The sequence below is a fragment of the Salmo trutta genome, chromosome 1, assembly GCF_901001165.1.
Source record: "Salmo trutta chromosome 1, fSalTru1.1, whole genome shotgun sequence".
Lineage (NCBI taxonomy): Eukaryota > Metazoa > Chordata > Actinopteri > Salmoniformes > Salmonidae > Salmo > Salmo trutta.
Genome location: NC_042957.1, coordinates 16,292,525 through 16,317,524, shown reverse-complemented (window position 1 = coordinate 16,317,524; position 25,000 = coordinate 16,292,525). Strand labels below are relative to the sequence as shown.

The 25,000-nt window shown below is 46.9% G+C and overlaps 1 protein-coding gene across 4 annotated transcripts in view; it reads left to right on the top strand.

Annotated features, from left to right (window-relative positions):
* LOC115171829 (ena/VASP-like protein) overlaps window positions 1-25,000 on the top strand; it is a 134,037-nt gene that overhangs the window by 77,661 nt on the left and 31,376 nt on the right. For 3 of the 4 annotated variants that reach the window (XM_029729105.1, XM_029729034.1, XM_029729246.1), the window contains exons 2-3: window positions 7,168-7,342; window positions 7,501-7,678. In XM_029729105.1, coding sequence (XP_029584965.1) covers window positions 7,168-7,342; window positions 7,501-7,678 — 353 coding nt within the window. The remainder of the gene's footprint in view (window positions 1-7,167; window positions 7,343-7,500; window positions 7,679-25,000) is intronic. The other variant, XM_029729195.1, reaches the window with a different exon arrangement.

Sequence of the window (25,000 nt, the reverse complement as noted above, 5' to 3'; positions counted from 1 at the left end):
TTTAATGGCGTAGAATGCCCTGTGTGCTTTCTCTCTCAGTTCATTCACTGCCTCATTAAGGTGTCCAGTTGAGCTTATTTTTAAACCTAAGTAATTGTAGTGTGTACAGTACTCTATATATTTTGTACCAATTGAGAACTTTGGTCTAATTCCCTGAGATCTGGATCTTCTCTGGAAAATCATTATTTTAGTCTTTTTGGGGTTTACTGCCAGGGCCCAGGTCTGGCAGTACTGCTCTAGCAGGTACAGGCTCTGCTGTAGGCCATGTGCTGTGGGTGACAGCAGGCATAGGTCATCTGCGAAGAGTAGGCATTTAACTTCTGAATTGTGGAGACTAACACCAGGGGCTGAGGATTTTTCTAGAATAGTGGCCAATTGGTTAATGTAAATATTGAAGAGTGCAGGGCTCAGATTGCAACCCTGACGAAGGCCCCGCCCCTGGTTAAAGAATTCTGTTCTTTTCTTACCAATTTTAATGCTGCACGTATTGCCAGTATACATTGATTTAATTATGTCATATGTTTTACCCCCTACACCACTTTCAATAACTTTGTAGAACAGTCCAGTATGCCAAATAGAATGTGTAAGGTGTAAATATGATCAGTTGTGCGATGTTTTGGTATAAATCCAATTTGGCTTTTACTCAAGACATTGTGCTTATTAAGGAAGTTTAGAACTCTTACATTTATAATACTACAGAAAACCTTCCCCAGGTACCTGTTCACACAAATGCCTCTGTAATTGTTAGGGTCAAATTTGTGTCCGTTCTTAAAGATTGGGGTTATGAGTACTTGATTCCAGATGTCAGGGAAATAACCTACACTCAGGGTCAAATTAAACAGTTTTAATATAGCCAATTGAAATTTTGCACTAGTGAGTTTGAGCATCTCATTTAGGATGCCATCAGGTCCGCATGCTTTTTTAAATTTGAGAGCCTGAAGTTTCTTATAAAGCTCCTGGTCAGTAATTGGGGAGTCCAATGGGTTTTGATTGTCCTTTATAGCTTTTTCTAATCCATTCAACTTCTCATGGATTTGGCGTTGTTCTGCGTTTGTGTCAATTTGTCAATCTCTCTCTCTCTGTCTCTCTCCTTCTTTCTTTGTCTCCATCTCTCTCTCTCTCTGTCTCTATCTCTCTCTCTCACTCTGTCTCTCTCCTTCTTTCTTTGTCTCCATCTCTCTCTCTCTCCCTCCGTCTCCATCTCTCGCTCTCTCTGTCTCTCCGTCTCTATCTCTCTCTCTCTCTCTCTCCTTCTTTCTTTGTCTCCATCGCTCTCTCTCTCTCTCTCTCTCTCTCTCTCTGTCTCTCTCCTTCTTTCTTTGTCTCCATCGCTCGCTCTCTTTCTCTCTGTCTCTCTCTCTCTGTTTCTCTCTCCTTCTTTCTTTGTCTCCATCTCTCTCTCTCTCTCCCTCCGTCTCCATCTCTCTCTGTCTCTCCATCTCTATCTCTCTCTCTCTCTGTCTCTCCTTCTTTCTTTGTCTCCATCGCTCTCTCTCTCTCTCTCTCTCTCTCTCTCTCTCTCTCTCTCTCTCTGTCTCTCTCTGTGTCTCTCTCTGTGTCTCTCTCTCTCTCTCTCTCTCTCTCTCTCTCTCTCTCTCTCTCTCTCTGTCAGGGTTATGTGAAGTGCCTTGGGTTAATGCTTAGTAGACCTTTCATTGCTGTTTGCATTACTAGAGGGAGAGAGGAAAAGAGAGAGCGGGAGGGAGAGAAGGAAAGAGGAACAGAGAGAGAGAGTTTCAGTTCCTCTCCACTCTAATAACCTGTAACAGAATGAAGAGAGTACAGTAGTAGTGTGGAATCATTTCTACCAGACAGACACACTGAGTTGATACTGATATTGACATTCACTACAGCAACACTTTTTTCTGGGAACAATTACTGACTTGCTAGAGATTTTGAGATTGACTGAGTTGTCATTATTTAAACTAGAATCAGGACCTGTGCAGTAAACGTGACCTTGAGTGCTGTGACTAGAGCTCCCTTTGAGCCGGGTGTGTGTGTGTGTGTGACCTGATTCTGCTGGAGATTCCCTTGGACAGTGCTGTAATGTTACTCCGCTTGAGGTCCTAACAGCAGAAGTATAGCCTTGAGATTTCCAGAGACACACTCTGGAAACTGAAGAGGAACATATGTGGCCCCAAGGTTTACACTGACAGAATATATTAAGACCCAGTACTCTCTCTCACACACACACACACACACACACACACACACACACACACACACACACACACACACACACACACACACACACACACACACACACACACACACACAGAGAGAGAGATATGTGTAAATCAGCTCCAGGAGAGGACTGATTCTTAAGTTACTGATTTTCCCAGCCTGCTCATCTCTCCTACTGTCCTTTCTGCCTTGTTTTGGCTGATTTTCACTCCTCATATCAACCTCTCTGGTTGTTGGTGGTCATTTGTGAGAATGAAGGGACAGTGTAAATGTTTGTTCCTTACTGGCATGACTAAAGGCACACCACTCTATTTAACATTTTCTTTAATGAAGATTACATTGTATAAAAAAATGTTTTAGTCTAAAAATATTTTATCGTCTACATTTTGTTGCAGTTTTGAGTGGATTCCTAGAGAGCCTTTCAGGTCCTTTGTAATCCCTACAGTAGTATGGTCCTGTATACCTGGAACGTGGAGCAGGTAGATTCACTACTCTGATCATTATCTCTGGTCCCAGTGTGACGAGGCTTCGAGTGGGTGGCGTGTCCATTTCAAGTGTACGTCAGATTTTGGTGTGTGTTTGCGAGGGAGAGAGTGAGATTGTGTGTCCATCCATACTGCGTGTGTGTGTGTATGCATGCTTTGAATAGGTAGCGTGTCTGCTCACTCTGATCAGGGAACTGATGATAAAAGAGTATATTTAGCCCAGAGCACCGGTGTTGTGTCAGAATTAGAGTGGGGAATAAAACCTGTGAAGCTGGTGATTATAGTGATGAGAGCACAGCATGACTCTCTCATTCAGCTAGCTGGAAACAGAGAAATGCAGCTCCCTCCCTCTTTCCCTCTATCTCTCTCTTGCTCTCTCTATCCCCCTCTCTCTCTCTCATTCAGCTGGCTATAAACAAAAATATATACATCACCCTCTCTCTCACTCTCTCTCCAGAGGTACATCCCTGGGCTTTCTCCAGAGGTACATACCTGGGCTTTCTCCAGAGGTACATCCCTGGGCTTTCTCCAGAGGTACATCCCTGGGCTTTCTCCAGAGGTACATCCCTGGGCTTTCTCCAGAGGTACATCCCTGGGCTTTCTCCAGAGGTACATCCCTGGGCTTTCTCCAGAGGTACATCGCTGGGCTTTCTCCAGAGGTACATCCCTGGGCTTTCTCCAGAGGTACATCCCTGGGCTTTCTCCAGAGTACAGGATGGTATTTCAAGTGTGTGTGTGTGTGTGTGTGTGTGTGTGTGTGTGTGTGTGTGTGTGTGTGTGTGTGTGTGTGTGTTTTTGCGTCAACGGAAAACTCCACTCAGTTATAGCTTGCTGCTGCTTCTCCTGTCAAGGTGCAAACAGAAACACCTAACTTATGTCTCAGAGACATATTTTACATGCTTCAACAGGTGGGTCAGGTGGTGTGTCTGCCCCTGAACGGTCAGTTACAGAACGGTTTGTTCAATGTCTCAACTCATCTCTCTTTCTCTCTGTAGCCTGTCTGTCTTTCTCTTCCTCTTTCTCTCTCTCGCTCTCCTACTTCTCCCCCTCTCTCTTCTTTCTCTCTCACTCTTCTCCTTCTCTCTCTCTTTCTTCTCTTCTCTTCTCTCTCGTTCTCTTCTTCTCGATCTTGCTGTCTCTCTCGTTCTCTTTTCATATGAGAGTCTCATTTATTCATGCTGGTGGGGTGAGGCGATTGCCAAGAACTCCTTTTAAAAATGAACTCAGCCGCCGAGTTAAATTAAATAAATGAAACAACTCACTGCCTTGCTGGTACACTGGCTAATTTAAAGCCTGTTAAGATGGAAACCGATAATGACAAGTGTGTATAGCATCACTTCCACCGTCCTAATGCAATGTGTGTATAGCATCACTTCCACCGTCCTAATGCAATGTGTGTATAGCATCACTTCCACCGTCCTAATGCAATGTGTGTATAGCATCACTTCCACCGTCCTAATGCAATGTGTGTAGCATCACTTCCACTGTCCTAATGCAATGTGTGTATAGCATCACTTCCACTGTCCTAATGCAATGTGTGTGTAGCATCACTTCCACTGTCCTAATGCAATATGTGTATAGCATCACTTCCACCGTCCTAATGCAATGTGTGTAGCATCACTTCCACCGTCCTAATGCAATGTGTGTATAGCATCACTTCCACTGTCCTAATGCAATGTGTGTGTAGCATCACTTCCACTGTCCTAATGCAATGTGTGTGTAGCATCACTTCCACTGTCCTAATGCAATGTGTGTGTAGCATCACTTCCACTGTCCTAATGCAATGTGTGTATAGCATCACTTCCACTGTCCTAATGCAATGTGTGTATAGCATCACTTCCACCGTCCTAATGCAATGTGTGTATAGCATCACTTCCACCGTCCTAATGCAATGTGTGTGTAGCATCACTTCCACCGTCCTAATGCAATGTGTGTATAGCATCACTTCCACCGTCCTAATGCAATGTGTGTGTAGCTTCACTCTCACCCTAAGATGTGTGCTTATTTATAACCAAGGCTTTCTCAAAAATGTGCAGTGCTTTCATGGAAAGTAAATGACAGTGTGTTTGTGTTGTGTTTTTATGGAAGCAGGGTTGTTGACTCAACCAGCAGCATCTACTATAGGACTTTACAATCACAAGACCTCAAATCACTGTAGGCTCCAGGGTTAATAGTCCAGGGTTAATAGTCCAGGGTTAATAGTCCAGGGTTAATAGTCCAGGGTTAATAGTCCAGGGTTAATAGTCCAGGGTTAATAGTCCAGGGTTAATAGTCCAGGGTTAATAGTCCAGGGTTAATAGCTCCAGGGTTAATAGTCCAGGGTTAATAGTCCAGGGTTAATAGCTCCAGGGTTAATAGTCCAGGGTTAATAGCTCCAGGGTTAATAGTCCAGGGTTAATAGTCCAGGGTTAATAGTCCAGGGTTAATAGTCCAGGGTTAATAGTCCAGGGTTAATAGTCCAGGGTTAATAGTCCAGGGTTAATAGTCCAGGGTTAATAGTCCAGGGTTAATAGTCCAGGTTTAATAGTCCAGGGTTAATAGTCAAGGGTTAATAGTCCAGGGTTAATAGTCCAGGATTAATAGTCCAGGGTTAATAGCTCCACGGTTAATAGTCCAGGGTTAATATTCCAGGGTTAATAGTCCAGGGTTAATAGTCCAGGGTTAATAGCTCCAGGGTTAATAGCTCCAGGGTTAATATTCCAGGGTTAATAGTCCAGGGTTAATAGTCCAGGGTTAATAGCTCCAGGGTTAATAGTCCAGGGTTAATAGCTCCAGGGTTAATAGCTCCAGGGTTAATAGTCCAGGGTTAATATTCCAGGGTTAATAGTCCAGGGTTAATAGTCCAGGGTTAATAGTCCAGGGTTAATAGCTCCAGGGTTAATAGTCCAGGGTTAATATTCCAGGGTTAATAGTCCAGGGTTAATAGTCCAGGGTTAATAGCTCCAGGGTTAATAGCTCCAGGGTTAATAGTCCTAAACTATCTAAACTATCTAAACTCATTCCATCTTTTCTCCGTCTCACCTCTCCTTCCATACTTTTCAATATCTCCTCTCCCACTCCCCTTTATTTCCCTTTCTCACTCCTTTCCTCTCCACTCTGTCTCTCCTCTCTGTCTCTCCTCTCTGTCTCTCCTCTCTGCCTCTCCTCTCTGTTTCTCTTCTGTCTCCTCTCTGTCTCTCCTCTGTCTTTCAACTCTGTCTCGACCTCTCTCTCTCCTCTCTGTCTCTCCTATGCCTCTCTTCGCTCTCTTCTGTCTCTCCTCTCTCTCTCTCTCTCCTCTGTCTCTCCTCTCTTTCCTCTCTGTCTGTCCTTTATCTCTCCTCTCTCTCTCCTCTGTCTCTCCTCTCTGCCTCTCCTTTCTGCCTCTCCTCTCTGCCTCTCCTCTGTATCTCCTCTCTGTTTCTCTTCTGTCTCCACTCTGTCTCTCCTCTCTGTCTCTCCCATCTGCCTCTCCTCTCTGCCTCTCCTCTGTCTCTCCTCTCTGTTTCTCTTCTGTCTCCACTCTGTCTCTCCTCTCTGTCTCTCCTATCTGTCTCTCCTCTGTCTCTAATCTGTTTCTCCTGTCTCTCCTCTCTGTCTCTCTTCTGTCTCCTCTCTGTCTCTCCTCTCTGTCTCTCCTCTCTGTCTTTCCTCTCTGTCTTTCCTCTGTCTCTCTTCTGTCTCTCCTCTCTGTCTCTCCTCTCTGTCTCTCCTCTCTTTCTCTCCTCTGTCTTTCCTCTGTCTCTCCTCTCTGTCTCTCCTCTCCGGTGAAGGTCATTGAAGAGAGAGAGCCTCAGTGGGCTGTGTTGAATGCTGTCAGATGGGAAGGAGGCAGGCCCAAACTGGAGACACACACACACACACACACACACATTTCTACCAGTAGCAGCAGACTCTGGTCTAGCACTGTATATGGCTAATGAGGTTTGATTTATGCTATTAATGCTACACTAGGTAAGAAGGTTGGGTTGTTGTCTTCTTTAGCATATCCAACTCCTTTACATCTTGTGATTACAGGCTTTTCAATCAGTCACATGATTACAGCTGGATTGGTCTTATAATGCAACTATGCAGTGCTTTATCCTGTTCCTATTCCTTTGTTATAGCCTATTTAAATCAAACAAAATGGTGGCATTGGTTGATTAACTGATGATCAAAGAATTTATTGATTTTCTCCCGATTGACTCTTGAGTATCTCTGCCAGGGAGAGCCTCTGTGATGGTGTCTGATGACAGCAGTAAGGGTTAGGGTTCATATTGATCAACTGATTGATTGATTCAAGTGATGGACTTTGTTTTTACATTTACATTTACATTTAAGTCATTTAGCAAACGCTCTTATCCAGAGCGACTTACATATTTTTCTCTTCCTGTTTCAGTGAGCAGGGTATCTGCCAGGCGAGAACCTCCGTCATGGTGTATGATGACAGGGTTAGGGTTACGGCTAGGTAGACCAACCGACAGATCAATTGATTGATTGATTAAATGATGAACTAATAGTTTCTCTCTTCCTGTTTCAGTGAGCAGAGTATCTGCCAGGCGCGAGCTTCTGTCATGGTGTATGATGACAGTAGTAAGAAGTGGGTTCCCATTAAGCCAGGCCAGCAGGGCTTCAGCCGCATCAACATCTACCACAACACTGCCAACAACACCTTCCGCGTGGTGGGAGTCAAACTACAAGACCAGCAGGTAGAGGTACACACGCACGCACGCACACACACACACACACACACACACACACACACACACCCACACACACACACACACACACACACACACACACACACACATTGATCTGAAATGGCCTTGAAAGTAACCATTGACCATCTCTCCACTCCATCTCTTACCTCCAGGTGGTGATCAACTACTCCATAGTGAAGGGGCTGAAGTATAACCAGGCCACGCCCACCTTCCACCAGTGGCGTGATGCCCGCCAGGTCTACGGACTCAACTTTGCCAGCAAGGAGGAAGCCACCACATTCTCCAATGCCATGCTGTTCGCGCTCAATGTCCTCAGCACTCAGGACGGAGGTGAGAGAGAGAGAGTGTGTGAGGGAGGGAGGTGGGGTGGGGTGTGTGTGTGTGTGTGTGTGTGTGTGTGTGTGTGTGTGTGTGTGTGTGTGTGTGTGTGTGTGTGTGTGTGTGTGTGTGTGTGTGTGTGTGTGTGTGTGAGGTGGGGTGGGGTGGGGTGGGGTGGGTGTGTAAGGGAGGTGGCCAAATATAGACAACATGAGAAAGCCCTATATGAAGTAAATTCCATTTCATTATGACCAGGAGGAAAAGGGAGCCAGTCATTCGAGGTGGGGTCAATTCCATTTCATTATGGCCAGGAGGAAAAGGGAGTCTGTCATTCGAGGTGGGGTCAATTCCGTTTCATTATGACCAGGAGGAAAAGGGAGCCTGTCATTCGAGGTGGGGTCAATTCCGTTTCATTATGACCAGGAGGAAAAGGGAGCCTGTCATGCTATGTGGGGTCAATTCCATTTCATTATGACCAGGAGGAAAAGGGAGTCTGTCATTCGAGGTGGGGTCAATTCTATTTCATTATGACCAGGAGGAAAAGGGAGCCTGTCATTCGAGGTGGGGTCAATTCCATTTCATTATGGCCAGGAGGGAATGGGAGCCTGTCATTCGAGGTGGGGTCAATTCCATTTCATTATGGCCAGGAGGAAAAGGGAGCCTGTCATTCGAGGTGGGGTCAATTCCATTTCATTATGACCAGGAGGAAAAGGGAGCCTGTCATTCGAGGTGGGGTCAATTCCATTTCATTATGACCAGGAGGAAAAGGGAGCCTGTCATTCGAGGTGGGGTCAATTCCATTTCATTATGACCAGGAGGAAAAGGGAGCCTGTCATTCGAGGTGGGGTCAATTCCATTTCATTATGACCAGGAGGAAAAGGGAGCCTGTCATTCGAGGTGGGGTCAATTCCATTTCATTATGACCAGGAGGAAAAGGGAGCCTGTCATTCGAGGTGGGGTCAATTCCATTTCAATATGACCAGGAGGGAAATGGAGCCTGTCATTCGAGGTGGGGTCAATTCCATTTCATTATGGCCAGGAGGAAAAGGGAGCCTGTCATTCGAGGTGGGGTCAATTCCATTTCATTATGACCAGGAGGAAAAGGGAGTCTGTCATTCGAGGTGGGGTCAATTCCATTTCATTATGGCCAGGAGGAAAAGGGAGCCTGTCATTCGAGGTGGGATCAATTCCATTTCATTATGACCAGGAGGGAAAGGGAGCCTGTCATTCGAGGTGGGGTCAATTCCATTTCATTATGACCAGGAGGAAAAGGGAGCCTGTCATTCGAGGTGGGGTCAATTCCATTTCATTATGACCAGGAGGAAAAGGGAATCTGTCATTCGAGGTGGGATCAATTCCATTTCATTATGACCAGGAGGGAAATGGAGCCTGTCATTCGAGGTGGGGTCAATTCCATTTCATTATGGCCAGGAGGGAAAGGGAGCCTGTCATTCGAGGTGGGGTCAATTCCATTTCATTTCAGTCAAACTGAGGTTAGAATAGGTGGCACTTACTTTCAATGATTCTGATTGGAATTTTAATTCACTTTGACTGAATGCCCTGAATTGAAATTGTGGATATTAACCCTAAAATGGCGACAGGTCTTGAGGTGATCTACTATGTCGTGAATAATGCAGGTGAATCAGAGTAGTGGGGCTCTCTGTCTGTCGGTCCACATTTACTGTCCTGTCATTCTGTTATCGTCAAAACTAACCTCATAGTTCTCTCTATGTTCACCTAGTTATCTCTTTCTATGTTCACCAACAGAATGTTTTCTCTCTCACTCTCTCTTCAATCACAGCAGGTTTGCCCAGTCATTACAGTAACAGTGCAGTCCTCTCTTCCCAGTCATTACAGTAACAGTGGAGTCCTCTCTTCCCAGTCATTACAGTAACAGTGGAGTCCTCTCTTCCCAGTCATTACAGTAACAGTGGAGTCCTCTCTTCCCAGTCATTACAGTAAACAGTGGAGTCCTCTCTTCCCAGTCATTACAGTAACAGTGGAGTCCTCTCTTCCCAGTCATTACAGTAACAGTGGAGTCCTCTCTTCCCAGTCATTATAGTAACAGTGGAGTCCTCTCTTCCCAGTCATTACAGTAACAGTGGAGTCCTCTCTTCCCAGTCATTACAGTAACAGTGGAATCCTCTCTTCCCAGTCATTACAGTAACAGTGGAGTCCTCTCTTCCCAGTCATTACAGTAACAGTGGAGTCCTCTCTTCCCAGTCATTTTAGTAACAGTGGAGTCCTCTCTTCCCAGTCATTACAGTAACAGTGGAGTCCTCTCTTCCCAGTCATTACAGTAACAGTGGAGTCCTCTCTTCCCAGTCATTACAGTAACAGTGGAGTCCTCTCTTCCCAGTCATTACAGTAACAGTGGAGTCCTCTCTTCCCAGTCATTACAGTAACAGTGGAGTCCTCTCTTCCCAGTCATTACAGTAACAGTGGAGTCCTCTCTTCCCAGTCATTACAGTAACAGTGGAGTCCTCTCTTCCCAGTCATTACAGTAACAGTGGAGTCCTATCTTCCCAGTCATTACAGTAACAGTGGAGTCCTCTCTTCCCAGTCATTACAGTAACAGTGGAGTCCTCTCTTCCCAGTCATTATAGTAACAGTGGAGTCCTCTCTTCCCAGTCATTACAGTAACAGTGGAGTCCTCTCTTCCCAGTCATTACAGTAACAGTGGATTCCTCTCTTCCCAGTCATTACAGTAACGGTGGAGTCCTCTCTTCCCAATCATTATTTAGTAACAGTGGAGTCCTCTCTTCCCAGTCATTACAGTAACAGTGGAGTCCTCTCTTCCCAGTCATTACAGTAACAGTGCAGTCCTCTCTTCCCAGTCATTACAGTAACAGTGGAGTCCTCTCTTCCCAGTCATTACAGTAACAGTGGAGTCCTCTCTTCCCAGTCATTACAGTAACAGTGGAGTCCTCTCTTCCCAGTCATTACAGTAACAGTGGAGTCCTCTCTTCCCAGTCATTACAGTAACAGTGAAGTCATCTCTTCCCAGTCATTACAGTAACAGTGGAGGCCCCTCTTCCCAGTCATTACAGTAACAGTGCAGTCCTCTCTTCCCAGTCATTACAGTAACAGTGGAGTCCTCTCTTCCCAATCATTACAGTAACAGTGAAGTCCTCTCTTCCCAGTCATTACAGTAACAGTGGAGTCCTCTCTTCCCAGTCATTACAGTAACAGTGGAGTCCTCTCTTCCCAGTCATTACAGTAACAGTGCAGTCCTCTCTTCCCAGTCATTACAGTAACAGTGGAGTCCTCTCTTCCCAGTCATTACAGTAACAGTGCAGTCCTCTCTTCCCAGTCAATACAGTAACAGTGGAGTCCTCTCTTCCCAGTCATTACAGTAACAGTGGAGTCCTCTCTTCCCAGTCATTACAGTAACAGTGGAGTCCTCTCTTCCCAGTCATTACAGTAACAGTGGAGTCCTCTCTTCCAGTCATTACAGTAACAGTGGAGTCCTCTCTTCCCAGTAATTACAGTAACAGTGGAGTCCTCTCTTCCCAGTCATTACAGTAACAGTGGAGTCCTCTCTTCCCAGTCATTACAGTAACAGTGGAGTCCTCTCTTCCCAGTCATTACAGTAACAGTGGAGTCCCCTCTTCCCAGTCATTACAGTAACAGTGGAGTCCTCTCTTCCCAGTCATTACAGTAACAGTGGAGTCCTCTCTTCCCAGTCATTACAGTAACAGTGGAGTCCTCTCTTCCCAGTCATTACAGTAACAGTGGAGTCCTCTCTTCCCAGTCATTACAGTAACAGTGGAGTCCTCTCTTCCCAGTCATTACAGTAACAGTGGAGTCCTCTCTTCCCAGTCATTACAGTAACGGTGGAGTCCTCTCTTCCCAGTCATTACAGTAACAGTGGAGTCCTCCCTTCCCAGTCATTACAGTAACAGTGCAGTCCTCTCTTCCCAGTCATTACAGTAACAGTGCAGTCCTCTCTTCCCAGTCATTACAGTAACGGTGGAATCCTCTCTTCCCAGTCATTACAGTAACAGTGGAGTCCTCTCTTCCCAGTCATTACAGTAACGGTGGAGTCCTCTCTTCCCAGTCATTACAGTAACAGTGGAGTCCTCTCTTCCCAGTCATTACAATAACAGCGAGTCCTCTCTTCCCAGTCATTACAGTAACGGTGGAGTCCTCTCTTCCCAGTCATTACAGTAACAGTGGAGTCCTCTCTTCCCAGTCATTACAGTAACAGTGGAGTCCTCTCTTCCCAGTCATTACAGTAACAGTGGAGTCCTCTCTTCCCAGTCATTACAGTAACAGTGGAGTCCTCTCTTCCCAGTCATTACAGTAACAGTGGAGTCCTCTCTTCCCAGTCATTACAGTAACAGTGGAGTCCTCTCTTCCCAGTCATTACAGTAACAGTGGAGTCCTCTCTTCCCAGTCATTACAGTAACAGTGGAGTCCTCTCTTCCCAGTCATTACAGTAACAGTGGAGTCCTCTCTTCCCAGTCATTACAGTAACAGTGCAGTCCTCTCTTCCCAGTCATTACAGTAACAGTGGAGTCCTCTCTTCCCAGTCATTACAGTAACAGTGGAGTCCTCTCTTCCCAGTCATTACAGTAACAGTGGAGTCCAACAGTGGAGTTTTGTTTTCCCCATCTTCACTCTCCTCTTTTAATTAAAATAAGTCATTGAATAGTTCTCCCCAGGGCCCATTCTTCCAGTTCTATTGTTTTTATCTGACTAATAAACACACACGCACGCACACACAGACCGCACACACAACTCCAATCACAGAAACACGTCACACACTGCATATGGGAAAATCTCAGAGCCCCCCCCCCCCCCCCCCCCACACACACACACACCGCCTGAGGTGACTGCGGCAGAGATCAAATTAACAGTGTGTGTGTTTGCTTAGCAGATGCCATGATGTCAAGGGATAGACACCCTCTCTTCTGCAGTGCTTGTTAATGCTTATACAAACACACAGACACACACACACACTCACTACCTCTCTCACACAATTCACACACACTATGATGAAAAGGAAACATGTCGATAGGCTGTTGAAGTGCCATTTCGTTTAAGCTTGTATGAAGTGGCAATATACCACAGACTGAACTGCCAAAGATCAGGTCCTACACTCAATCCAAATTGACCCATATGTGATGAGCTCTAAGAGGGTTAGATAGCTGTGCTGTAAGTTATATGGTAATAGCCATATTGGTTATTACCACCTATTCAAACCTCTTCCATCAATAGAAGTGTTGATGGAGTAGGTCGGGGTGTAGGGATTAGGTTTCAGTGTAGTGTTTAGGGTGTAGGGGTTGATTTGGAATTGGGCCTGAGCTTCACAGTACCTCAGGCGTCTTGCCACTCCTCACTATTCCTCACGTCTGGTCCCTGGTGTTCTGGAGGCCTGGGGCCTCATTTATCAAAGGTGCGTATCTCCGCGCAAATCTTAGACCATGCGCACGCTCAACTTCTAGTGGTTGATCAACTGCTTTGGAAGCAAATATTGTTATTTTGGAGGAAATGGAGGTGTTTGAATCCCGGGAATTATAATAATGGTAGGCTAATAAAAATATTGTTATTTTGGAGGAAATGGAGGTGTTTGAATCCCGGGAATTATAATAATGGTAGGCTAATAAAAACATTGCATCATGGGTCTAATGATAGAACAGATGCATTTGTCATTGATTAGGAGATCGCATAGCATCATGTCACCGAATATATTTATTTTGTTTTTATTATATAGGTCTAAATCAATGTCATATTGCAGGGCTTGTCTCTCCTTTTCTGACATGACTGGTAAATAGACTTGTAGCCTATGTCAGTATGGGTAGGCTACAGTATTACTGTGCAATAGGAGCTGGACATAATAACATGTTTAAGGAGACGTATTGATAAACAAAATATTGAAGAACAATTCATCTTTTGCAGAGAAGTGTGGGCTGTAGGCAGCATTTACTTTTAAATCGTTCGATAGACAATCGATCTTACAGAATGCGCTGGCAGTGTTTAGCACTCGTTATAGGTGACATGCACTTTTAGTAAAAAAAAGTAACTGAAAAAGATGAAAACATTCTGCCCACACCTCTACAGAAATGTGATCAAATTTGATATTCCGCTTTCTTTTAGAAACGGACATGGCCCAGTTCCGACATTTCCAAATCATGGCCTACAGCTAATTAGGGTGTTTTTGTTAGCATAAAAGGTGAGTGGAGGGCGTTTTCCAGGCTAGGTTGTAGCGCTCCTTAACCAGTGCACAAATATAATATGGCTCAGACTTATCAATGAAAACATGCCTATATGTTGCCTGCGACAGTTTGTTAAATCTCAATAATTTCTGCCGCACGCAAATCCTAGAATCTCCACGTATGCCAGAATTTAGTAAGACGTTTGTGCACAGTTGACAAATGAGGCCCCCTTCCTGATCTCAGTGACCCCTGGTGTTCTGGAGGCCTGGTGTAGACAGCCTCCCTGATCTCAGTGATCCCTGGTGTAGACAGCCTCCCTGATCTCAATGACCCCTGATGTTCTGGAGGCCTGGTGTAGACAGCCTCCCTGATTCAATGACCCCTGGTGTTCTGGAGGCCTGGTGTAGACAGCCTCCCTGATCTCATTGACCCCTAGTGTTCTGGAGGCCTGGTGTAGACAGCCTCCCTGATCTCAATGACCCCTGGTGTAGACAGCCTCCCTGATCTCAGTGACCCCTAGTGTTCTGTAAGTCTGGTGTAGACAGCCTCCCTGATCTCAGTGACCCCTGGTGTTCTGGAGGCCTGGTGTAGACAGCCTCCCTGATCTCAGTGACCCCTGGTGTTCTGGAGGCCTGGTGTAGACAGCCTCCCTGATTCAATGACCCCTGGTGTAGACAGCCTCCCTGATCTCAGTGACCCCTAGTGTTCTGTAGGTCTGGTGTAGACAGCCTCCCTGATCTCAGTGACCCCTGGTGTTCTGTAGGTCTGGTGTAGACAGCCTCCCTGACCTCAGTGACCCCTGGTGTTCTGGAGGCCTGGTGTAGACAGCCTCCCTGATCTCAGTGACCCCTGGTGTTCTGGAGGCCTGGTGTAGACAGCCTCCCTGATCTCAGTGACCCCTAGTGTTCTGTAGGTCTGGTGTAGACAGCCTCCCTGATCTCAGTGACCCCTAGTGTTCTGTAGGTCTGGTGTAGACAGCCTCCCTGATCTCAGTGACCCCTGGTGTTCTGTAGGTCTGGTGTAGACAGCCTCCCTGACCTCAGTGACCCCTGGTGTTCTGGAGGCCTGGTGTAGACAGCCTCCCTGATCTCAGTGACCCCTGGTGTTCTGGAGGCCTGGTGTAGACAGCCTCCCTGATCTCAGTGACCCCTAGTGTTCTGTAGGTCTGGTGTAGACAGCCTCCCTGATCTCAGTGACCCCTAGTGTTCTGTAGGTCTGGTGTAGACAGCCTCCCTGATCTCAGTGACCCCTGGTGTTCTGTAGGTCTGGTGTAGACAGCCTCCCTGATCTCAGTGACCCCTGGTGTTCTGGAGGCCTGGTGTAGACAGCCTCCCTGATCTCAATGACCCCTGGTGTAGACAGCCTCCCTGATCTCAGTGACCCCTAGTGTTCTGTAAGTCTGGTGTAGACAGCCTCCCTGATCTCAATGACCCCTAGTGTTCTGTAAGTCTGGTGTAGACAGCCTCCCTGATCTCAATGACCCCTGGTGTAGACAGCCTCCCTGATCTCAGTGACCCCTAGTGTTCTGTAAGTCTGGTGTAGACAGCCTCCCTGATCTCAGTGACCCCTGGTGTTCTGGAGGCCTGGTGTAGACAGCCTCCCTGATTCAATGACCCCTGGTGTAGACAGCCTCCCTGATCTCAGTGACCCCTAGTGTTCTGTAGGTCTGGTGTAGACAGCCTCCCTGATCTCAGTGACCCCTGGTGTTCTGGAGGCCTGGTGTAGACAGCCTCCCTGATCTCAGTGACCCCTAGTGCTCTGTAGGCCTGGTGTAGACAGCCTCCCTGATCTCAGTGACCCCTGGTGTTCTGGAGGCCTGGTGTAGACAGCCTCCCTGATCTCAGTGACCCCTGGTGTTCTGGAGGCCTGGTGTAGACAGCCTCCCTGATCTCAGTGACCCCTGGTGTAGACAGCCTCCCTGATCTCAGTGACCCCTGGTGTTCTGGAGGCCTGGTGTAGACAGCCTCCCTGATCTCAGTGACCCCTGGTGTAGACAGCCTCCCTGATCTCAATGACCCCTGGTGTTCTGGAGGCCTGGTGTAGACAGCCTCCCTGATCTCATTGACCCCTAGTGTTCTGTAGGTCTGGTGTAGACAGCCTCCCTGATCTCAGTGACCCCTGGTGTTCTGGAGGCCTGGTGTAGACAGCCTCCCTGATTCAATGACCCCTGGTGTTCTGGAGGCCTGGTGTAGACAGCCTCCCTGATCTCAGTGACCCCTGGTGTTCTGGAGGCCTGGTGTAGACAGCCTCCCTGATCTCAGTGATCCCTGGTGTTCTGGAGGCCTGGTGTAGACAGCCTCCCTGATCTCAGTGACCCTTGGTGTTCTGGAGGCCTGGTGTAGACAGCCTCCCTGATCTCAATGACCCCTGGTGTTCTGGAGGCCTGGTGTAGACAGCCTCCCTGATCTCAGTGACCCCTGGTGTTCTGGATGTTTATGGATCCACCCAGCCAGTCTCTCAGTCTTCTGGAAGCTTGTTAAAGATGAACTACCCTGCACTCTCCTGCTGCTGCTTAGTGGTGTAGGTTACTGGGGATGACACTGGAGATGAGGGGGAGGTGTGGGTGAGACAGAGGGGGGGTATCTGGACAGGTGAGAGACAGAGGAGGAGGAGATGGAGGAGAGAGGGCGAGCTGTGGTGAGCAGAGACTGGGTCTGCCAGTGCTTCTGTGTCTGCCACAGCCGATTCTTCCTCTTCAATATGTCCTGTACGTACTACTGTTGGCTACCTCTCACACTCTCACTGGATTGTCTGTGTGTGTGTCTGTGTTATAATCATGCCATAGAATGTATGTGTGATGTGGGGGTTATGTCTGTAGTGTGTGGCTGTTGTGAATACTGGGGGTTATGTCTGTAGTGTTTGGCTGTTGTGAATACTGGGGGTTATGTCTGTAGTGTTTGGCGGTTGTGAATACTGGGGGTTATGTCTGTAGTGTTTGGCTGTTGTGAATACTGGGGGTTATGTCTGTAGTGTTTGGCTGTTGTGAATACTGGGGGTTATGTCTGTAGTGTTTGGCTGTTGTGAATACTGGGGGTTATGTCTGTAGTGTTTGGCTGTTGTGAATACTGGGGGTTATGTCTGTAGTGTTTGGCTGTTGTGAATACTGGGGGTTATGTCTGTAGTGTTTGGCTGTTGTGAAGACTGGGGGTTATGTCTGTAGTGTTTGGCTGTTGTGAATACTGGGGTTATGTCTGTAGTGTTTGGCTGTTGTGAATACTGGGGTTATGTCTGTAGTGTTTGGCTGTTGTGAATACTGGGGTTATGTCTGTAGTGTTTGGCTGTTGTGAATACTGGGGGTTATGTCTGTAGTGTTTGGCTGTTGTGAATACTGGGGTTATGTCTGTAGTGTTTGGCTGTTGTGAATACTGGGGTTATGTCTGTAGTGTTTGGCTGTTGTGAATACTGGGGTTATGTCTAGTGTTTGGCTTGTGTGAATACTGGGGTTATGTCTGTAGTGTTTGGCTGTTGTGAATACTGGGGTTATGTCTGTAGTGTTTGGCTGTTGTGAATATTGTTGGTATGTTATGGTGGGTTGACCGGAGTTGAGTGGATTTTCATTATGTTGATGGTTATGTTAGGATGTAAACTGTTAAGTACTTGCTTTTGGTTGTCAAGGTTTGTGTGTGTGTGTGTGTGTGTGTGTGTGTGTGTGTGTGTGTGTGTGTGTGTGTGTGTGTGTGTGTGTGTGTGTGTGTGTGTGTGTGTGTGTGTGTGTGTGTGTGTGTGTGTGTGTGTGTGTGTGTGTGTGTGTGATTAATAACTCATTTATAAGAGATGATGTAGCAGTATGGAGACTCTGTCTGGCCAGTAGCAGTATGGAGACTCTGTCTGGCCAGTAGCAGAATGGAGACTCTGTCTGGCCAGTAGCAGTATGGAGACTCTGTCTGGCCAGTAGCAGTATGTAGCAGTATGGAGACTCTGTCTGGCCAGTAGCAGAATGGAGACTCTGTCTGGCCAGTAGCAGTATGGAGACTATGTCTGGCCAGTAGCAGTATGTAGCAGTATGGAGACTCTGTCTGGCCAGTAGCAGTATGTAGCAGTATGGAGACTCTGTCTGGCCAGTAGAAGTATAGAGACTCTGTCTGGCCAGTAGCAGTATGTAGCAGTATGGAGACTGTCTGGCCAGTAGCAGTATGTAGCAGTATGGAGACTATGTCTGGCCAGTAGCAGTATGTAGCAGTATGGAGACTATGTCTGGCCAGTTGAAGTATGTAGCAGCATGGAGACTCTGTCTGGCCAGTAGCAGTATGTAGCAGCATGGAGACTCTGTCTGGCCAGTAGCAGAATGTAGCAGCATGTAGACTCTGTCTGGCCAGAGATTGTGAGTCAGGTCCCTTTGTTGGTGTGTGTTATTTTGGAAAACTGGCTGTAACTGGACCAACCAAAGCCATCAACATCCTCTCTGACCTGTCCCTGATCTCTGTGGAGACACTTCTGACAGTAGTGAACAACAGAAGCGATTGTAGGACACAACTCATGTGTCAAACACCAAGCCTCCAGGGCCACAATGTCTGTGTGATGAGCCTGTCTGTAGCTTTGGTTCAGGCACACAACATTCCCAGTCAAACTGGTACCACTCTCTCTCTTTTTGTAAAGTCCCACAGGCAATGCTTGGGCTATGTAACAGGAGTATGTCTGTGTGACATAAGAGAGAGTGAGTGACAGCTGTGATGCAGGTTGGAGTGGTCCACCTGAGCCTCTCTCTTGCAGTGCATGCTGGGAGTTTTTTGGAGTTTGAGTGTTTGGTGTGGAGGGCTCTGTCCTAACTAACTTTCTAGATTATTTTCTTGGTCTTTTCTTTACATTTTATTTCTATGGTGGAGGGTTAATGCTCTATTTGTTTTAGCGGTATCCACAGGTTTTTCAAAGTTAGGGTGGAAGAGGACAGAGTAAGTTTCCTGGGGTTTGGAAGGTGTGGTGTGTGCGATGGCTTCTCAGCCTAGCGCGGAGGAGACGCTGTCGATACGGCATGGATTCAGGTGTGTTCCTGAGAATGGAGTTAAGGTAGAGGAGATGCTGTCGATACGGCATGGATTCAGGTGTGTTCCTGAGAATGGAGTTAAGGTAGAGGAGACGCTGTCGATACGGCATGGATTCAGGTGTGTTCCTGAGAATGGAGTTAAGGTGGAGGAGACGCTGTCGATACGGCATGGATTCAGGTGTGTTCCTGAGAATGGATTTAAGGTGGAGGAGATGCTCTCGATACGGCATGGATTCAGGTGTGTTCCTGAGAATGGAGTTAAGGTGGAGGAGATGCTGTCGATACGGCATGGATTCAGGTGTGTTCCTGAGAATGGATTTAAGGTGGAGGAGACGCTGTCGATACGGCATGGATTCAGGTGTGTTCCTGAGAATGGAGTTAAGGTGGAGGAGATGCTGTCGATACGGCATGGATTCAGGTGTGTTCCTGAGAATGGAGTTAAGGTGGAGGAGACGCTGTCGATACGACATGGATTCAGGTGTGTTCCTGAGAATGGAGTTAAGGTGGAGGAGACGCTGTCGATACGGCATGGATTCAGGTGTGTTCCTGAGAATGGAGTTAAGGTGGAGGAGACGCTGTCGATACAGCATGGATTCAGGTGTGTTCCTGAGAATGGAGTTAAGGTGGAGGAGACGCTGTCGATACGACATGGATACAGGTGTGTTCCTGAGAATGGAGTTCAGGTGGAGGAGGTTCTGCTCGCGGTCGGTGAACAGGTAGGAGCTGAATTTATACATTCTGCTTCTAGAATGAACAAAGCTGTGGTGGTGTTCATGAAAAGAGAAAATTTGGTTGGTAGGATAATTGCTAGTGGAATATTTGTAAGGGATGTGTTGGTGCCAGTTTTACCTCTCTTTACCCCCTCGACCAGGGTGGTAGTTGCAAATTTGCCTCCGTTTATTACGGATGATCAAATCAGGTAAGAGCTGAGTCGTTTTGGTAAGTTTGCTAGTGGTTTTCGTGTCGGCAGGTTTTCAGGCAGCTGCTGTTAAGCACGTTGTTTAGTTCCAGAGGCAAGTGTTTATGTTTCTGAATAACAATGAGCAACAGCTAAATGTGCATTTTAAAGTGAGGCATGGGGAGGGGCTCTATGCAGGGTTTGCCAGCACAGATATTCTACGGTGTTTTGAGTGTGGGGATTTGGGGCATAAGAGCTTTGCATGCCCACATAAAGGCCGTAGACAAGGTGAGGGTACAAGCGCCAGTGGGGGAAATCGAGGTCAAAGTGCAGGGGTAATGAGATGCAGACAGCAGAGGCTGGGCCTAGTCATGCCAGGGTTGGTGGGGTAGCTGAGGCTGGGCCTAGTCAGGCTAGAGATGGTGGGGTAGCTGAGGCTGGGTCTAGTCAGGCTAGAGATGGTGGTGTAGATGAGGCTGGGTCTAGTCATGTTATGGATGGTGGTGTAGATGAGGCTGGTCTAGTCATGCTATGGAGGGTGGTGTAGAGGATGCTAGGTCTAGTCAGGTTATGCTAGTGGATGAGGAGAGTATAGTGGGGAAGTGTAAGAGACTAGGGGGAGGAGGAGGGTGTCAAGTGGAAAAGGAAAAAGGGTGTGGTCAAAGGAACAATGGAAACTTTGCCTGTTGCTGGGGGGGATGCCCTGACCAGAGAGGAAGAGCAGGTGTTCAGGGTGGGAGATAGAGATGAGGAGGAAAGTGAGTCTGAGGAAGAGGATGAGGAGGTATTTTTTTCAGACTCCTCTTCAATGGGCCCGGAGCTGACAGCCAGTCAAGCAGAGGGGTCTAAGTACACATTGAGAGAACTGACAAGGTTCCTGAATGAGACCAAGGGGAAAAAAGTTAATCTTGAGGCTTTTTTCTCTGATCCAAGAAAGTTTATACGATCAGTACAACATGCTGTGAAAAATGAGGGGCATGGTGTCCTCTCACCCAGGAAACGGTTTAGGTTGAGGAAGTGGGTCACAACAGTGTGTAAGGGTCTACCTTCAGACACTGTTTAGATATATACACTGCTCAAAAAAATAAAGGGAACACTTAAACAACACAATGTAACTCCAAGTCAATCACACTTCTGTGAAATCAAACTGTCCACTTAGGAAGCAACACTGATTGACAATAAATTTCACATGCTGTTGTGCAAATGGAATAGAAAACAGGTGGAAATTATAGGCAATTAGCAAGACACCCCCAATAAAGGAGTGGTTCTGCAGGTGGTGACCACAGACCACTTCTCAGTTCCTATGCTTCCTGGCTGATGTTTTGGTCACTTTTGAATGCTGGCGGTGCTTTCACTCTAGTGGTAGCATGAGACGGAGTCTACAACCCACACAAGTGGCTCAGGTAGTGCAGCTCATCCAGGATGGCACATCAATGCGAGCTGTGGCAAGAAGATTTTCTGTGTCTGTCAGTGTTGTGTCCAGAGCATGGAGGCGCTACCAGGAGACAGGCCAGTACATCAGGAGACGTGGAGGAGGCCGTAGGAGGGCAACAACCCAGCAGCAGGACCGCTACCTCCGCCTTTGTGCAAGGAGGAGCAGGAGGAGCACTGCCAGAGCCCTGCAAAATGACCTCCAGCAGGCCACAAATGTGCATGTGTCTGCTCAAACGGTCAGAAACAGACTCCATGAGGGTGGTATGAGGGCCCGACGTCCACAGGTGGGGGTTGTGCTTACAGCCCAACACCGTGCAGGACGTTTGGCATTTGCCAGAGAACACCAAGATTGGCAAATTCGCCACTGGCGCCCTGTGCTCTTCACAGATGAAAGCAGATTCACACTGAGCACATGTGACAGACGTGACAGAGTCTGGAGACGCCGTGGAGAAACTTCTGCTGCCTGCAACATCCTCCAGCATGACCGGTTTGGCGGTGGGTCAGTCATGGTGTGGGATGGCATTTCTTTGAGGGGCCGCACAGCCCTCCATGTGCTCGCCAGAGGTAGCCTGACTGCCATTAGGTACCGAGATGAGATCCTCAGACCCCTTGTGAGACCATATGGTGGTGCGGTTGGCCCTGGGTTCCTCCTAATGCAAGACAATGCTAGACCTCATGTGGCTGGAGTGTGTCAGCAGTTCCTGCAAGAGGAAGGCATTGATGCTATGGACTGGCCCGCCCGTTCCCCAGACCTGAATCCAATTGAGCACATCTGGGACATCATGTCTCGCTCCATCCACCAACGCCACGTTGCACCACAGACTGTCCAGGAGTTGGCGGATGCTTTAGTCCAGGTCTGGGAGGAGATCCCTCAGGAGACCATCCGCCACCTCATCAGGAGCATTCTCATGTGTTGTAGGGAGGTCATACAGGCACGTGGAGGCCACACACACTACTGAGCCTCATTTTGACTTGTTTTAAGGACATTACATCAAAGTTGGATCAGCCTGTAGTGTGGTTTTCCACTTTAATTTTGAGTGTGACTCCAAATCCAGACCTCCATGGGTTGATAAATTGGATTTCCATTGATTATTTTTGTGTGATTTTGTTGTCAGCACATTCAACTATGTAAAGAAAAAAGTATTTAATAAGATTATTTCATTCATTCAGATCTAGGATGTGTTATTTTAGTGTTCCCTTTTTTTGAGCAGTGTATTTTCTTTCTGACACTGGGGCTTTTTGAGCTTTGCTATTGGTCTTTTTCTCTGCTGGCTTTTCTCCCACTTCATATGGAGACTCTTCGGGTAGGCTCGCTCAATATAAATGGGGCCAGAGATGAGGGAAAGAGGAGTGTGTTGGGTGAATATGTAAAACAAAAACAAGTACAGGTGTTGTTTCTGCAGTAGACACATAGTGATGTGTTGAATGAAGTTGATTGGAGGTTCTGGTGGAAAGGGGCAAGTGTGTTGAGCCATGGGACAAATCTTAGTGCAGGGGTGGCAGTCCTTTTTGCACCGGGTCTGTCTGTAAAAATGTGTTCCTCAAAGGAGGTGTGTAGGGGTAGGCTCCTTGTTAACAACATGGGTTTTGTCTTTATAAATGTGTATGCGCCTAACACAGGGAGAGAAAGAGGGGTTCTATTTTGGAATCTTAGACAGGAACTCTCACAGGTAGCGCCTGAGGAGACGCTGGTGGTTGGCGAGGACTGGAACTGTACAATGGATTTTACAAAAGACAGAAATGGGGAAGAGCCTCATTCAGTGTCAGTGGGAGTGTTGAGGACAGACGTTCCGCTAGCGACACCCCATTCCACTTTCTGGCGGCTTTAGAGAGCCAATGGAAGCCTTAGAAAGTGTCATGTTACAGCACAGATGCTGTAATGTCGATAGAGATGCAACAGAAGGACAACAAATTGTCAGACAGGGCACTTCCTGTATGGAATCTTCTCAGGTTTTGGCCTGCCATATGAGTTCTGTTATACTCACAGACACCATTCAAACAGTTTTAGAAACTTTAGAGTGTTTTCTATCCAAATCTACTAATATATGCATATTCTAGTTTCTGGGCAGGAGTAGTAACCAGATTAAATCGGGTACGTTTTTTATCCGGCCGTGAAAATACTGCCCCCTATCCCAACGAAGTTAAGGGACATCATTAATCAGTTCGACCTAGTGGATGTTTGGAGAACTAAACATCCAAACACAAGAAAGTATACATGGGTGAAGGTTTTTGGGGCTAGGGTGAGTGCAGCCCGACTTGATCGGTTTTATATGTCTAGGAATCGGAGCAATAGGCTGTTGGGCGCTACCATTCTCCCAGTGGGGTTTTCCGATCATCACATAACCATGACTCGGCTGTCTATTTCACCAGGGCCCCGGCAGGCATCCTATTGGAAATTCAATGTAAAGCTCTTACAAGATGCCACCTTTTGCTCAGGTTTCCAGACCATTTGGGAAAGGTGGGGGCAGCAAAGAGAGGATAATTAGTCTCTGAGTCAATGGTGGGATGTGGGGAAAGTCCAAATTCGGCTTTTCTGTCAACAGTACACAGCTTTCTCATCCTCAGAGGCTAGGAGAGTATTTGGGGAACTAGAGCGGTGTATTAGTGAGATGGAGGTAGAGATGGTGGGGCAAGGCAATGTAGGCCTCCAGGCTAATTTAGCTGAATTACGTAGGGACCTGGGCAGTTTTTTCCAGGTTAAAGCAAAGGGAGCACTTGTAAGAGCTAGGTTCTCCATGCTCAAAGAGATAGATGCTCCCAGCTCCTTCTTCTTTGGTTTGGAAAGACAGAGCAGTGAAGCCAAGGGTATGCATTGTCTATGGCTGTCTGATGGGCGGGTGACCTCTGTGGTGGGTGAGATGCGGGAGCAGACTGTGGAGTTTTATACTGAGTTGTATAGGGCAGAAGTGTGTGATCCTATGTGTGCTCAGGTCTTGTTCGCAGGACTCCCTAAGCTCTCTCTGGCACAGAGGGATGAAATGGACATTCCTCTGTTGTCCCATGAACTGGCAGAGGCCATAACCCAGATGTCCCCCAGTCGTGCACCGGGGGTGGATGGACTCCCGGTGGAGTTTTATAAATAATTCTGGGGAATAATTGGACAGGACTTCTTTTGCGTGTTACGTGAATGCGTCGGAGTAGGAGAGTTGCCGATGAGCTGCCGTCATGCGGCTCTGACTCTCCTGCCCAAAAAAAGGGATTTTTGTGAACTTAAGAACTGGAGGCCTGTGGCATTACTCTGTGCAGACTATAAGATATTTGCCAAGGTCCTCTCTAACAGACTGAAGTCCCATTTGGACTCAATAGTACATAAGGATCAAACATTTTGTGTACCGGGACACTCAATCACGGACAACTTGTTCTTAACCTGTCTGGGAACCTGGGACGCTTGCGTCCCACCCTAGTCAACAGCCAGTAGAATCGCATCGCGCGAAATACAAATACCTCATAAATGCTATAACTTCAATTTCTCAAACATATGACTATTTTACACCATTTTATAGATACACCTCTCCTGAATCGAACCACGTTGTCCGACTTCAAAAAGGCTTTACAGCAAAAGCAAAACATTAGATTGTGTTAGGAGAGTACCCAGCCCAAAATAATCACACTGCCATTTTCAAAGCAACTAGCATGCATCACAAATACCCAAAACACAGCTAAATGCAGCACTAACCTTTGACGATATTCATCAGATGACACTCCTAGGACATCAGGTTACACAATACATGCATTTTTTGTTCGATAAAGTTCATATTTATATATAAAAACAGCATTTTACATCGGCGCGTGACGTTCAGAAAATATTTTCCCTCAAATGCTTCCAGTGAATTAGCGCTACAATTTACAAAATTACTATT